Genomic DNA, 16,795 nt, shown 5'->3' on the forward strand with positions numbered 1-16,795 from the left:
GACAGAGATAAGCAGCTAATTGGTCCCCGTACAGTCAAGGAAGTAAAATAGAGCATAATCAGTTTACTGTATATTGTATACAAAGGAAACCAAAACATCGACAGCGCTCCAGAGGAATCTCACATCACTGCACCTTACTGTGAGTCTTCAAAACAGACTTTCTCACTGTTTTTATTACTTAATTGATCGGATCATAAGAACTTGCATCATTTCTTGTCCCATGTTCGGTTAAATCTTCTAAAACCTACAACTGGATGGAACTATCACACTTGACTATCTGAGAGAGGCCTGGCAGAGTGACCTTGGTACGAGAATTACAGACAATCAATGGACAAAAGCCCAGGAAAATGTACACTCTTCCTCTGTTTGTATTCATCATGGACTCTTACAGTTTAAAGTGCTACATAGACTCCATTTATCAAAGTTGAAATTGTCAAAAATGTTCCCCAATGTAAACTCGTCCTGCGAAAGATGTAAACAGCAACCTGCTTCACTGGCGCATGTGTTTTGGAATTGTCCCTGTATAGCAACATACTGGAATAATGTCTTTCATATCTTATCTAAAATTCTAAAAAAACACTTAAACCAGACCCAATCTCTGCTTTATTTGTGAAGCCGGTTGTTGTAGACCGATCAGCCACCCAAAATAATGTGATACGTTTTGTGACGCTGCTGGCACGCCGCTTGATTCTACTAAATTGGAAACAAAAGGTGCCTCCTACCACATCAGCGTTAATACAAGATGTATTGAGACACTTGCAGCTGGAAAGAATTAAACTCCTACTAAAGGGGAGGTTGGAGGAATTCCATTCAACCTGGCAACCTTTTATAGATCTCTTCAATACTGTACAGATATAAATGATCACTGAGCCTCATTGGTGGTTCGATAAATAGCATCCTCTGTCCAACGTTCTTTCGTTGTTTGTTGTTGCTTTTGTTTTGTTTTTACTTTGTTTAATTTTTATTGTATATATGTAATCATTTATATTTGAATCTTAGTTGCCTTTATGATAAAGAACACTGGAAAACCAAATAAAGAGAAAAAAAACAAACTTCTAAAACCTTAAAATGCAGTCTGCAGAATGAAGGAGAACCTGCTTCCAGCAGCCGTCTGATACTTTGTATTTTAATAGCTTTAACGTAACACGTGTAGTGCTCTTACCTTTTTAAGCTTATGCTATGTTTTTTTAATAACAGCTCAGTATACAGCACTTTCCTTACTTAACAGGCTTACCTGTAAACCTTGCATTTTACTGCTAATCTAGCGAAATGCATGCAACAAAATGTGTATAAAACAACAAATTTGTAGGTGGCAATTTGTCATAGCTAGTTTTTCTTTCTAAAGCGTTTACTGTTGCATTATTCTTTATGGATTTCCATTGTCAGCACATGAGTGGGTGCGTGAGTTACGGTCGCAGCTCTTGTGTGCTTTGTATAATAAGTTGGCAGTCAGTATCAGTCAAAAAAAACAATGCGTTTGACATGGCAGCATGCCTTTCAGTCATTTCTCTGTGTAAGCACTCCCTTATCTGTACCTCTCTTTCTGTCTCTTTGTGACATTATGAAGCTATCTTGAGGAAAGTGAGCTATAATTGTCCCTAACTCTGTAAAATGAAACTGTATCATTCCAAAGCATGGAGTTCTGAGTTAGCTGAATATAAAAGGCGTTTATTTATTTAGCACTCGAAGGTACTCGAAACTCCAATACTAGGTTTGCAAGCCTAATGAGAGTCTGACAGCGTTGTTCTTCGTCTAACAAAGACAAGTAGATGCAAGCCTTGACATTCAACTAAATTCAGTTTTATTTATACAGCACCAAATCCCAACAACAGTCGCCTCAAGGCGCTTTATATTGGAAGGTAAAGACCGAACAATAATAGAAAGAAAGCAGAGAAAGGCCCAACGATCACATGACCCCCTATGAGCAAGTTCTTTATGTTATATTTACGTTACATTGAATTTCTTTATTCACACTGTTTACTGCGAAGTGTCAAACATGGATGCACATATAGATGTGCTGTGAATATAAGACAGTGTTAAGAGTATAAGTGATATAACAGTACTTTTCACTTCCCCATTTATTTATGTTTACATTCATATTCTTTAGTTCCCCTTTCATTCATTCATGGACCTTCCACGTGTATGGACATGTGCAGGTATATATGTCTGTATATTTAGTGTGTACATGTCTATAAACAGGAATAGTAGTGGTACAATAGCTATATCAAGCTATATAGTTTATGTCTTCCATATTTCCAACCATATCCATAATCACATACTGTGTATGCTACCATTGTATATAGTGTATTATCTTACTTTTTTTTCATTGATTGTACTTATTGTATTTTTGTATTTCCTTCTGATATCTGTATATATACCTGAGCTGAGGTGACACAAAAATTTCCCCATTGTGGGATCAATAAAGTCTTATCTTATTTCTCCAACTGCTGCCATAAAGTGAATCAGGTTTCATCTTACAGTAATAGAAAAAAGGAATACCTTTTACCAAGAATGGTCTATTTAAATATCACAGCACATCACAGATGTTGACTTTGCCGTTTTCACATATGGTAAGTCTCTGTGGGTAAAAGCAACAGCTTAATGTGCAAAGTGCAAATTTAACAAGCTGCAGGAGGCGAGGAACAATCAGGACACTGGAGGGAGCAGCAACAGATTCCCCAGCCTGTCTAATTGCTGAAAGGAGACGAAGGTGACACTAGATTAACTCAGGTATGTCATGGTTACAAGCTGAACACAGAGGCACTGCAGCAGCAAGGAGTAAGAAGCATTATAAAGAAACTGTGTTAATAAGCCTTACCTACCTCTCCTGGTAGAGCAATAACTAAAGACTGGAAGACCAGAATATAAAAGATAAAACCTAAAAATATAAAAGATTAACAGAACCATAAAAGTCTTCGTCAGGATGGAAAAGTCCAATTCAAGCTGATTACACAAGTCACCATCAAGTTACTACATAGGCCTGATCCCCATCAGCCAGATCATTAACAAGGCTGGCTACACATACCCATTAGGCATCTCCTCTAAGATATCAAGCTGTATGCCAGGAGTGAATGACACAGTGATTGACTGATCCAAACCACACGGATCTACAAATGCAACATCGGAATATCATTCGGACTAGAGAAGTGCAGACGGATGATAACAAACAGAAGGAAGGTAGTGGGAACTGAGGAGACTGTACTACCAGAAGGCAACCCTGCACACATCAAAGATAAGCAATAGAGCTGTTTCTGAGTTTTATTTACCAAGATGGACATGTGCCTCGAGTACGAGAATTTTGTGAAATTGGTTCCCAAGAAAAACGCTCATCACCTGCTCCATGTCAGCTCCCCTGATGCAAACAGGGAGCTGTCTCTTTGCCTCCTTATTGCTAAAATTAATAACAGTCAGCTGGGTCGTGTTGTTGAAAACGATTAAGCAGATTAAAAGTTCTGTTTTAAGCGTTTGCACCGATTTATCCAAATGTTAAAGCCTGTAGGCGAGACTCAGTAGTTCAACAGTATCTTGCAATAATAGTTTGATTCTATGTAAAGTGTGAATAAAACTGTGCACAGTACTAAAGTCCTGGAATCTAAATGTGACACTACCGTAATTATTATTAACCTGTAATGAAAGTAAGCTGTAAGAACTCTTTTCAGGGGCTGGTATTAATACAGAACTGTGGAAATCAAGCAGCTGGTGTTAAAATCTGCATTACCTCGTCTGTGTTATACATTTTTCTTGACTTTTGCTTCCAGTTTGGGGACCGAGAAGCTCCTACGTGTCCCTGCCATTTACCAGATGTACAAATGTAGCAATAAATCATTCATAATACATGAGGGCTGTCTGATGCAACAAATTCATAATCATTAACTATTAATGAAGCCCTTAAGCATGACTTGCTAATGATCAAGAAATTATTCAAACATCTTTAAAGCAAACACAGCAAAGTTTTTGGTGTCCCAAAAATGTCAACATGTACAGTTTCCATGTTACTCTGTGTTTTCTAGTAGGGGTGGGCGATATAAACGATATACGATAGAAACGATATAAATTTGGCCAACGATAGAGATTTTGACTATATCGCTCTATCGCGATAGTGCATGTTGATGATGTCATCAAGCTGCGCCTGTTTTGGTCGAAATCTCAGCGGCTACAACAATTATCATCTGCAAAATATGGTGGGCGACAGTCATAGCAAAGAGATGAAGCACTTTTTAAATATGGGGAAAGCCAAAAACTCGCTTCCTCCACTTCCGTAACATTGATTCATTAATGCTGAATTCTCTGCAGCTGCTCTAGTCCCATGTTGTTGCAGTATATTAATAACTAACCTCGTATTGTGGATGAATAATCTCAGTTGTTCTCCTGACTGAACTTTGGCCCGCGTATAGCATCCTGCTATGCGACTGCATTTGTCTCTGACCACCAGAATCCCTCACGTTAACTTTTATCGAGTGGAAAAAAAGTTGGCGTTCATCCTCCAGCTTCACTGTGCTAATGTTATGCTAACATAGCTTCACTGTGCTAATGTCACTGTGCTAATGTTATGCTAACATAGCTTCACTGTGCTAATGTTATGCTAACATAGCTTCACTGTGCTAATGTTATGCTAACATAGCGGTGTCGCTAGCAATCACGTAGCACAACATTATATAGCAGCTAGCCCAACTTCAGTAACCCTACAAACGTCACTGCTGTTTAGTTTTCTGTCTTCATTATGTTGGAAGTGGTAGGAGAGCTGTACGTTTGAATTAGTTTCAAAAATCTCTCAGTCAGAACATGGTATGAAATGTTTAGGTGGAAACTAGCGAGCTAACTTCCTGCTAACTTCTAACTCCGTTAAATTTAATAAATTCTGTTTTCATGGATGCCTGGATGTTAAACTTAATTGTTACACCCAATAAAGCAGCAACATTTTAAGTGTGCCTTATAGTGTGGAAAATACGTTATACAGAAGAAAATAATATATCGTGATATATATCGTTACTGCACATGCTTCAAATTATATTGCGATATGAATTTTAGGCCATATCGCCCAGCCCTATTTTCTAGTAGTATAAGTTACTTGTCATTATATATGAATACACTCTGATGGTATCAGAGCACTCATTACAGTACAGTTTAGGCTTGTTGTCTTAAGAAACAGGGCACTAATGTGTCTTTTCATATCTTGGTTCAAAGATCTTCACAGCGTGATTCAGTGAAGGAAGAGACGACCCTTCAGCCATACGCATCTTTCTGGTGTGCGGCCTCTTTAAGGAAAGCTATGAAAAAGTCGTATTTATACAAGAGTAAATAAGCCCCTAAACATCCTGTCTCAGTAGCTGGGAGGGGATTAGTGTAGAGCTAGAGAAGGAAGACGAAAAGTGGCTGTCAGAGCAAAGCGAGGGATCAGAAAGGAGGAATAGTGTGGTCTAAACCCCCAGAAGGATGGAGGTAAATTAGTGGCATCTGGGCTGGGAGTTGTTTGTTGTGTTTAATGATAAATGCCTTGTTTTTACTCCACCCTCTCACTGTCTCTCTCTCTCGCCTATACCCTTGGAATTACATCATTACACTTGCTGAAAACACAGAGAAACAGAGAAAATCTGCAGTTCTCTGCAGTGCATTAATGCAGCTGAAGCTTGTAATCCTGGGAGGAAAAGAGTTTAGCATGCAGTTTGAGCTGGAAGACCTTCCTAGGTTGACTCAGAGCAGGTACGATGAAATGCAGGATTGAGGAAGCAAAAAAAAAAAAGAACTTTGGCGCTCCTTCCACTACAAGTTTTCATTTTATCAAATCATTTCACATAAGCCAAATAAGCAAAGTAAGTCACAACATATCAATCTTCAAAATCCAGCAAAGTCCACCACCACTAAAATACACTTGATTTATACACTGTCCATATTGGCCAACTTACTGCTTCCAGCCTCACATCATCAACTTTGAACTGCAACAGTGAGGCTGCTGCAGGGAGATACTGCATGTTCTATGCAGAGCACAGTTCACATATCGACTGATAGGGGGCAGTGTGGTCATCTATAATAGTATTCCACCTGTGAGCTGTATTAAGCAAAGAAATACTACTTGTAATTCTAAAATTAGGACTCCTGCTTATGAGTCACTTTAGTTTTTGAGTGCATCTGTAGCCTGTGGGGGAAAAAACCTGAGTGACATCACTTCGTGTGCCCGTTTAGGAAATTCTCTGTCTTGTGAAGAATAGAGATTTAGCACCCTCCATCTAAACGTGTGTTTGCCATAATATATCTGCATGTATTTTCTCCTACAGCACTATAGAATAATACTGTAATTGTGTCCTACTTTCCTGGTAATCTTTGCGAATTTGTGTATACGAAGTGATTTTTGTTCGAGTCTGTGGCACAGGGAACTACAAAGAAAGCTTTACAGTGGGAGGGAGTGGAAGTAGGCCCCCGCAAAGCCCTGGGATTTATCTACCAATCCTGCAAGTGCAAACAAAGGGTTGTTGAGCATTAGAAGACACAGTATATGTTGGCACAGTGCAAATACAGACACACACTTGTACTCTGTATTCGTCCAGCGGGGTTATATATATTATGTATTGGTGTGAAAACCAAGCCTAGTGATGCATTATTTGGCTGAGAGCTGATGCAGAAAGCAAGCTAGGACATGGTGGAGGGGATGGATGGATGCAGGTGGGATAAGGTGAGACTGGAGTTTGCTATGTTAAGTACATGCTTCACAACTCTTGGTCCAGTTAATATAAAACAAAAAGGGAAATCTGCCACAGAGGCGGTCAGATGATGCAGTTTTCTTTTCTCCGTCTTCTGCATTGATACTGTTTCTACCTACTGAATGCTTTACAGAGGATACTGAACTGAAGCACTGGTGAAGATTACAGTCATTTTCTCTTTCTTCTCCTTGAGCTCCACTCAAACACCAGATTGATAAATGACCCTCAGTCCAAACACAACTTCTTGCTTCTGTCTTTTTCTCCTTCTGCTGCTTCTTCTGACACATTTATTAGTAGATGTTTAGTGTAAAAAACGTCTTAAGAAGACTGAGCTAATGAATGAATATAGTTGCATTTATTTTTTATTTTCATAATTTCACTTATATTTGAGCTTCACTGTGCAGAATGACATCTGTGCATATTTTTGCAATAACCTGATTAGTGTGACAGGAGAAGTTGACTCCTCATCATAGGAATAAAACACGTTTGCTGCTGCCTGCTAGTTATTTGCATTGCATTTCGTTAGGGAAACTGTCCAGCAGAGATGGGCAGTAACGCGTTACTTGTAGTCCGATTACTTTTTTCAAGTAACTAGTAATGTATAGGATAAAGGTATAATCATCTCTTAGTTTACTCAAATTGCACAGAGTGTATATTTGTTAATAATTTGAATCATTTTGGATAAGGATAAGTATACGATAATGGGGAATTTCAGTTTTTATTTTATAATTTGTTTAGTGTAAGATTTACAGTTAAATTGTATTTTTTCTTGCCTTATTTAATTTTACATACTGTTCCTTTAACACACGGTAACTGTGCACGGGGGAGCGTTTTTTGCGACGGACAGTGTGGAGCAACGGGGGCTTTAACTAGCTGTGGAGAAAAACAGTTTCTTACCGTGTTTGTAGTGTACATGAACATTCAAATGGATCACTGTATTTGTGGATCACTGTGGAAATAAATGTTTGCCTGTTTGTTTTTCGACTACAAGCGGATTGTAGTGGATTGTGTTCAACTGCACTAAGACACGCGTACGGCCGACTACCAGCTAGTGCTTCCGCGGTAATAAGTAATATAAGGGATTACTATTGCAAAAACGGTAATTAGATTACCGTTACTTTCCCGTAGGAACGCTGCGTTACCGCGTTACTAAAACCATGATTTTTTTGCGAGAATGTCTCATGACAGTGACGTAAGCGAGTGTGACGTTCGTGACAACAGCTGTGTGCAGATCAACAATGGATCATATATCGAGTGCAGAGAGAGTATGAGCGTGCAGCGTTTAAAGCGTGGAAGTACTGACCTTACTTTGAGTTTGATTCCATAAAAAGTGACAAAAACATTAGTGTCCGTTGTGCGTGGGAAGAAAACTTCTTTTTACAGCGAAAAAAACCCCTAAACTTCCGAGCAAGCACCGAGTAGCTACGACGTAATGGGAAACTCGCGGATTCTTCCACTGACCGCGGCACACCTGCACCAGGGTAACCCTCCGCCTACCCCACTCCTGCTTTACAGGTGAAAATAGAGCAACAGGACCGCTAGTCTTTGACTTTATTTATTTTCTGCTGTGTTTTACTTGCATCTATTTGAAAGACTGAGTGTAAACACACAAAATATTTTATTTTATGTGCTGGAATGTGCAGAAAATAGGTTTAAATGTTAAACTAATTTCTTCCAGTCAGAGAATGTTGCAGATAATTAAATTTTTGCTTGATGCATAAAGTTAAAAGATTAAAACAAATAAAACAAGTTTTAAAAAGAGACTTTTCCATTTGATTACATTTTGTATGATGGATTATGTAGAAAAAGTAGAATTGGGCTGAAAGATCTATCACTTTATCACCTATTCAGGTTGTAAATCGTGTCGTTAAAAAGTAACTAAGTAACTAAGTAATTAATTACTTTTGAAAATAAGTAATCAGTAAAGTAACGGGATTACTTTTTGGGGGGAAGTAATCAGTAATTAGTTACTGATTACTTTTTCCAAGTAACTTGACCAACACTGCTGTCCAGTAGTGTTTCCATTGGATGCAGTAAAGACAGCACACAGGTACATTTCTCTTAATCATAGTTTACATAGTTAAACATTTGTTAGGAAGCTGCATTTCCTAGAAGCTTCCTAACAAATCTACTGAGACACCGATGTTCATTTTATGTGTTGGCTGTTAGAGGTTACTCAGGCTTAAAACACAACTATAAGCCTTTAATAAAAGTCTAATAATAGTCTCCTCTACACATGCTGAGGAGACGGTCTCACATATTTATCATTTTGACAAATATAGAGTCTTAAAAAATTAAATAGATGATGAGCACAAGGTGTCCTTTAGCAGTCCTGCTTCATGCCTCGGAAACAGGAAGACAAAAATCTTGTTTTATAGAGACATTAGGAGGCTGGAAAGGTGGAAGATGGTGTATCGTAGCGCTGAAGGACAACTTGTGTGTGTGCAAGAGGCTTTGACATCTGATTGGGCCGCTCTACAGAAAACACGAGCTTGAAAATCAAGAATGCCCAGTTAAGGGAAGCATTTTAATTATTCTGTGTCTCCTGCCTCCGTCTTTCTAAACATAGCCATAAATAAAGTCCGCAAATGTAGATAATGGGGTAAAAAAAAGAAATATGTCTGCCAATTCCCCCAGCATAAACATTTAATATAGATACTTCCCTGTTATGTTCACTGACATAACCCCACGTGCTTTACCTGAAGAAATGATTTGTGGATGCCAATTATTTTATAGATTAAATATTTAGTAGACCTGGTTGGGGATTAAGAGAGGAGAGCTACAGATACAAGGAAACAGAAGAATTAAGATGTTGTGCTGGCCGTGCGTTCTGCATGCCTGTAGCCCAGCGAGCAAAAAACAAAGAGTTTAATCTGCACCCTGCTTTCTTCTCCTTTCCCCATCCTTCCCCCTCTGGCTCTTTTCATTTTTCTTCCCCTCATCTCTGTCTTTCGGGGTCAGAGTTCAGCTTGGAGATAAGGGAATTGGAACAGGATACTCTCTGCCTCTCTGTCAGACTATCTGACTACACACTGCAGCGATCAGTCCCCTCTATCTGTCCCCCAGCACAGGTCTGTGTGATGAGCTTGAGCAGAAGTCATCTCTCTGAGCTCCCGCAGTGTGTGTGTGGAGATGTTCTGTGTCTGGATTGGTGAACCTCTGCTGCTGAGCTGTAATACTGTCTCAGATTCCCAGTAGAGATACAGACACACACACTTTTCTTGTTTCCTCTCCGTCTGTAATCTTCAACCTCCAGCTTCGGGGTAACTCCACCGTCTGCAGCGTGCGTTCCGACTACACCAACGTACTCCGGGCCAAATGAACGGATGCGCACAGCCTCTGGAACGATCCAAGAATCCGTGTCCTGGAGAACCTATTTGGTTAATGAATGCCGCTGTCTATCACTGCATTAGTTACAGTAGAGTAATGAAGGCTACTGTCGTTCAGTGCAAAAAGGACATCTTGCAAAGACTTTCTTAACATCGTCTTTGGCATGTCAACCAATTAGAAGGCTTTGAGTTCAGACACAGGTTTGTGCTGCCATGGAAACCCCCCGTACCTGACTGCTCCAGCTGGGATAGTCTCAGGATCGCTGCCATAAAACTTTCCAAGAGGTGGCTGTTTGTCCTTGAACGCTGATGCAGCATCAGCTCGTGATTAGTGTGTCGCAGCGAAACCGCGACTAATGGCCTATCAACGCTGTCGTGCGGTGTGCTTATGCCGCCGCTTGCTACACGCCGTCATTTTAATTTAATACTTAACAGGAGTTGAAGAAGTTGCAGGTAACTGAGTGCACGTAGCTGAATCTGAAGAAGATGAAGAGTGGGCGCAGGCGCCACTTCAAACAATGCTTTCTGTAACACGTAACAGTTAGGAGTGAGTATTCAGAGAGAAGATGTGCATCCACAGATTGAGCTATAGCTATAGGAAGATCACTGAGTCATGCTAGAAGCTAGAAGAAGAACAGCAGAGATGCTGCCCACGAGCAAAGGATTATGGGGCTAAACAGAGAAGCACAAGACAAGTGGTGCAAAAAAACTGTGGCAGAGGAGGCTGAAGGAAGAGAGTTTGACAGGATTGATGGGAGATGAGAAAAAGGGAGGAAAGGTGTGTTAAGATCAGTAGAAGCATGGCTGTGATTTGTCGCACGATCACAAGTAAAACATTTTACAGTCAAACACAAATTAGCAGAACAAAGATGGAATAATTACAGCTACCCATCTTTCAGCGCTGAAATGAAATCCCTTCTCTGTTCCTCCCATCCATCACATTATTTTTTTTTACCCTCTCATTCCTCATCATCTCCTTCTCTCGCTTTACTCCGTCACCATCCCTCCTGCTGTAGACAGCCGCCGGCGTACAGCGAGCTCGCCTATAAACTACAGAGAACAAGCCCAGACTGAGCGGGAACGGGATCTGGGGCCTTAAAGATGCAAATGAGTTTTCTTCTCACCAAACTAGCTGTTGGATGTCCTCCATTACGTACGTGCTGTAAATGGAGAAGGCTGAATTATTCATACCATCACTTGGCTTAAATGAGATATTTAGAGTAAATTCAAGTTTGACTTCCTTGGGAGCGCCTTAGGCTTGTAGGCAGGAAATATAGAAACACAAAATGTACAAGACACACTTGTGCATCTTGAATTAAATGATGTATTCTTCCCAGGCAAAGAATTCAAATCCTTTTTCTTTACACGTGAACATAAGTGCAAAAACTGCTTTGCTCCTAAATAAAATGATGCTCGATGTTTGTCTGCATTGATTTTGTACCCGAGTCTGTTCTGGAATCAGCAGGAATTCACTTTTGAACTGAGGAGAAAATGAAAAACACACGAAAAACCAGAGTTTTCTGTTGTTGTGGGAGTTGTTTGCGATGTACTTACAGAGTAAGGTGAGCAGGAGCGTTGCGAGCGGCACAAGAAACCTGGCACGGTGGGAGTGGGCCGAGCTGCAGTGCATCCGGTTCTTATTACAGATGCAAACCTGAACCTTGACCTCTGTATTATTGGACAAAGGGGGCACCCCTGAGTCCGTGATGAGCAGCGGGAGTTGGTAGTTGTCTTTCTTCAGACTGCGCAGAAGCCTGATTTGTGAGTGCGTCGCTGTGGAAGACAAAGAAAACATTGGATGGGCTTCAAAGCTATGTCCTTAGCTAGCTTAGCTCCTTTGCAAAGCACAACTAAACATGTGTGTGTGCAGCAAACACAAAGTAAGCAGGTGCAAAGGCATTCCTGACAACTGAAGCCATGGAAATTGCCACCGTTTAAGTTGCATCAGGTTCATTACATTTTGTTGCATCATACTTTAAAATTTCTCAAGAGACACGACAGAACACACTGAAACTGGTGCGCTTCCTGCTGAAATGTGTCACAATATGCATGCCGACACATTTTACCTGTCTGCCAGAGCTGAGAACTCTAAAACAGGCAGATTGTGTTTACTTAGAAAATCTGTCATTTAACTCAGAGCTCACAATAACGTTATAAATACTGAGGTCATTCTTCACACAAACCCCCTGCAGGTTGATATGTGTCGTCACACTCTGATCATGAATGACTATGTGAACATTCGGGTGGCTGTAAACAGCTCGAGGTCTTCCTCTGCACAGACACAACAGGACGTGTTGCTCCTGTACTCAGATTACAGGAAAGCTTCCTGGTAATAAATGACCTGTCACGAGTCCTGACTCAGTGTTTTTGCTTATTAATATTGTTTCTGTGAGTGTCTGGTTGTGTTTGAGTGATCTTTAGATCTTTGGTTTCGTTTCTTTGCCTCTCCTGTGCTACACCTTTCTTGTCTCAAACTCTCTGTGCTCGCATGCTTCTCCTTTGCCTCCCTTGTAGCTAGGCGTGCAATCCTACTAAGATGGAGGGTTGCCCCTCTGCCCACCCAGACGCAATGGCTGAGGGACCTTATGTACGATCTGAGCCTTGAAAAGATCCGATATGCGATTAGTAATAACAGCGGTAAGTTTTACAAGGTGTGGGGACAATTCCTGAAAGACTTTTCCAGCCTCCAGGTTGCGAACCTGACTTACTCAGTAAGTCCTCCCCCCCCCCTCTTCTTCTTTTTTTTTTTATTTTTTTTAAAAAAAAATTTAAAAAATGTTATTTTATTTTATTTGTTTATTTTTTCTAGTCATGTGTGTTTGTCTTATTTTTGTTTTTTGTTGTATTTGCAATGTTTTTTTTGTATTTATTTTTTATCATGTGTGTGTGTTTTTTTGTTTTGTTTTTTGTTTCTGTTGTTTATTTTATTTTTTATTTTTGTTTTATTTTGTTTATTTTATTTTCTTTTTTTCTTTTTGTTTTATTTTGTTTATTTTATTTTATTTTTGTTTTATTTTGTTTTATTTATTTTATTATTTTTTTTCCTACCTGGCCTGAGGGATAGAGGTTCTAAGTGGTATGGGTAGGGGGTAAACTGATGTAAGCAATTACAAGACATGTGAGTGTGTCATTAATCTGTATTCTAATATTTCATTCTGTGTGTATCTGTTTTTCTTTGTTGCTTTAAATCAATAAAAATATCTTTGAGAATAAAAACTCGTGCTCGTGCTTCTCCTGTGGGTTCCCCGTCAGCCGTGCCTCCTGGTCAAGTCTGCATCTCCGTGCTTGTCTTGTGTTTCCTGTTTTACTTTGGTAGTCTCACGTCCTGTGATCAGTGTTTTGCTTTCCTCTCATCTCATTATGTTGGATTCGTCCCAGCTGTGTTTCCCATTCTTGTGTATTTAAGCGCTGTGTTCTCTCTTTGTCACATCGTACCCTCACAATGCTGTTTTCCCTCCGTGTCACGAGCCAACTCCCAGTTCTCAGTTCCTGGTTTGTTTTCTAGAGTTTCTTGTTCCCAGTTTAGTTTTGTATTTGATGTTAGTTTTTCCAGCCAATAAGCCAGAAGATGTTTATTTCCTTGACTGAACAATGGTAGTTATAGTGGTGCAACATTCAAATCTCTCACAAGTACTCATTTGGGTTGTGGTTTGGTGACTGAGTGCCACAGCAGTGTGAGGAGGAAGAATTATTATTATTATGTTGCTTTTCTTTAGAGCTCTGACGTCTCATTCATCTTTTATCTAGTTTTTAGGGCATTGAAGGTTCGAATGCTTCCAATCAGGGCAGTAGTGAAGTTGTTGTTGTGGACTATGGAGCCCAAAAAAACCCCAAGTCTAACAGTCATCTTAAAGTGTCTCTTGGGACAGCAGTGGTTGGGGATTCACTTTGAGATTCTGGGTTGGTTTTGTATGAATTTGATCAATTGCATTTGTTCATGTGCATGACTGCAGCTCTTGTCCGTGCTTTAGGTTATCCTCTTCAAAATAATAATACTGTAAGCCCCAAATGTACTGCTACACATCCTGGAGGTAGGTGAGCCATGTGCCCTTGTCCTACTTTCTTATGAGTCATTTCCATCACTCTGAGAAAAAGCAGGTAAATATAAAACAGAGGACTGAAATGTTCTAATGCTGAGCTCTGTCTTTATCGCCACATCTGACACACCGCTGCGGTTTCCAATGGAAACGTTATTAACTTGTATCTCTTAGAGGTTATTTTGTGTCTAGTGTGGACGTCACTTCTAGGTCTGAAAAGCAAAGCCAGTATCGAGGTGCCATAAATCTACGTTCTGTTTCTTCTCTTGTTGGTTGGAAAAAGAAATCTAGTCAAATTTAATTCTATAAGAAAACTTTCTTGATGATTTTATTCGTTCAGGTGATGGTTTTAAATCTCTCTGGATACAATGTGACGTTCATCTCGTCAGTTATATTCAGAGATGGGCAGTAACGTGTTAGTAATGCGTTACTGTAATCCGATTACTTTTTTCAACTAACGAGTAAAGTAAGGGATTACTATTGCAAAAACGGTAATTAGATTACCGTTACTTTCCCGTAGGAACGCTGCGTTACTGCGTTACTAAAACCGTGATTTTTGCGAGAATGTCTCATGACAGTGACGTAAGCGAGTGCGACGTTCGTGACAACAGCTGTGTGCAGATCAACAATGGATCATATATCGAGTGCAGAGAGAGTATGAGCGTGCAGCGTTTAAAGCGTGGAAGTACTGACCTTACTTTGAGTTTGATTCCATAAAAAGTGACAAAAACATTAGTGTCCGTTGTGCGTGGGAAGAAAACTTCTTTTTACAGCGGAAAAAACCCCTAAACTTCCAAACAAGCACCGAGTAGCTACGACGTAATGGGAAACTCACAGAGAAACTCGCGGATTCTTCCACTGACCGCTGCACACCTGCACCAGGGTAACCCTCCGCCTACCCCACTCCTGCTTTACAGGTGAAAATAGAGCAACAGGACCGCTAGTCTTTGACTTTATTTATTTTCTGCTGTGTTTTACTTGCATCTATTTGAAAGACTGAGTGTAAACACACAAAATATTTTATTTTATGTGCAGGAATGTGCAGAAAATAGGTTTAAATGTTAAACTAATTTCTTGCAGTCAGAGAATGTTGCAGATAATTAAATTTTTGCTTGATGCATAAAGTTAAAAGATTAAAACGAATAAAACAAGTTTTAAAAAGAGACTTTTCCATTTGATCACATTTTGTATGATGATTATGTAGAAAAAGTAGAATTGGGCTGAAAGATCTATCACTTTATCACCTATTCAGGTTGTAAATCGTGTTTTTAAAAAGTAACTAAGTAACTAAGTAAGTAATTAATTACTTTTGAAAATAAGTAATCAGTAAAGTAACTGGATTACTTTTTTCAAGTAACTTGACCAACACTGGTTTTATTTCTCATTAGAGAAAAAAGAATCAGAATTAATTTTTTGACAAAAACAAAAAAACAAGACATCGGGGTTTTTTTGGTCTACGTCTGTTGACTCATCACATCGTAGCTTTGTCCATCTTTAATTATTAAATTAATTATTGTTCAATCATAAGATCAGCAGCCTGCCTTCTTTTTTTGCCCCCCACCCACGTCCTAAATGAATCCAGGACCTTCCAGCCTTTACTTCTGAGAGTATTTTTTAAAAGTACAAAGAAGGAAGTTCGTGCACTTCCCACCTACTTTGTTTATGTGTCAGCTAATTATCAGCTATGAGGCATATAGAAGGATAAACAGTCTTAACACATGATGCTGCGCCGCAGAGCGAAGAAAGGACGGGAAAGGGAGGGATCGGGCCAAAGTGTGGCTCTAAGCAGCACAGGTGGTGACTGACTGATATGTGTTTCCCCCCCTGGGATAACAGCAGCTGTGCACTTGCTGCAGCGACTGTTCATAATTTCAAACATATGAATCCATACTGACATCAGCCCTCGACACTTTCCACACACGCTGAACTTGCCGAAGAATATCGAAAAGACCATTAAAAACTTCAAGGTTTGCAGATTGTCCGTGTGCTGGATTCAAGCAGAAAACGTATTTAAGTCTGTTAGCGTTTTGATCCTTGCTGACTGTCGACGGCCTTGATGATGAAGTTAAGTTGCACAACTTTCACTGACTTCCATCAGAACACTTTAAAAGAGACATTTAAAGTGAGGGATACAGAAAGATGTTCCATAATTGCATTTGTCTGCGTGTTTTGTCACGACCCCTCCACATAAAAACTCCAGCTGTTCTTACACTGAGAGGTACCGTCAGGGCCACGAGCTCTCCTGGTGCTGCGTGCACACAAACAGAAGCACACCGCTGAGACGAGCACAGCGCCAGTCTCTTTCACTGGGAATGGGTTCTTTCTCTGCTGGCCCTATCTGCCTCTTCCAGCGGTGCTGATTGAGGAGTGTCTGTACCCCCCTCTTCCGCTGTCAGTCACAGCTAATACCTCTGGGCAGGTTTTAGCTCTGGTCTGTCACTCAAACAAACACAGACAGCACTGTCGGTCATGCAACCCTGATTCAATGTCTTGGTTGTCTGTCTAGCCTCCTCTTCGCTTTCCTCATCGTTTTTCTCCTCATCGTTATCATGTGATCTGTAGGAATCTCTCCAGTTATGACTGCTCCACTATTCTGGACAGTCCAAATCAACACTGTGTGACAGGGTATCAAATACTCGGATGAATTGACCCTTAAACATTTTTGACATGAAACTGATTCCAGAGTTTCTGTAACACTTCTCTCAGATTTTCCTTTAAACTTCTAGATTCCCTG

General features: G+C 40.0%; 1 protein-coding gene and 1 long non-coding RNA gene across 4 annotated transcripts in view; both read right to left on the reverse strand.

Annotated features, from left to right (window-relative positions):
* LOC146515921 (uncharacterized) overlaps positions 1 to 16,795 on the reverse strand; it is a 496,024-nt gene that overhangs the window by 17,010 nt on the left and 462,219 nt on the right. The window lies entirely within an intron of this gene.
* The window catches only part of cdh13 (cadherin 13, H-cadherin (heart)), a 490,756-nt gene that overhangs the window by 17,010 nt on the left and 456,951 nt on the right, over positions 1 to 16,795 (reverse strand). Inside the window, exon 10 of one of the 3 annotated variants that reach the window (XR_014875034.1) lies at positions 11,149 to 11,797. Coding sequence is in view for 2 of the 3 variants with exons in the window: in XM_085165989.1 (XP_085022115.1) it covers positions 11,340 to 11,797 (458 nt within the window). In the remaining variant the exon portion in view is untranslated. Of the gene's footprint in view, positions 1 to 7,763; positions 11,798 to 16,795 lie in introns of those variants that run through there. The other 2 variants (XM_085165989.1, XM_085165990.1) reach the window with 2 other exon arrangements.

The sequence above is a fragment of the Neolamprologus multifasciatus genome, chromosome 7 (assembly GCF_963576455.1).
Source record: "Neolamprologus multifasciatus chromosome 7, fNeoMul1.2, whole genome shotgun sequence".
Classification (NCBI taxonomy): Eukaryota; Metazoa; Chordata; class Actinopteri; order Cichliformes; family Cichlidae; genus Neolamprologus; species Neolamprologus multifasciatus.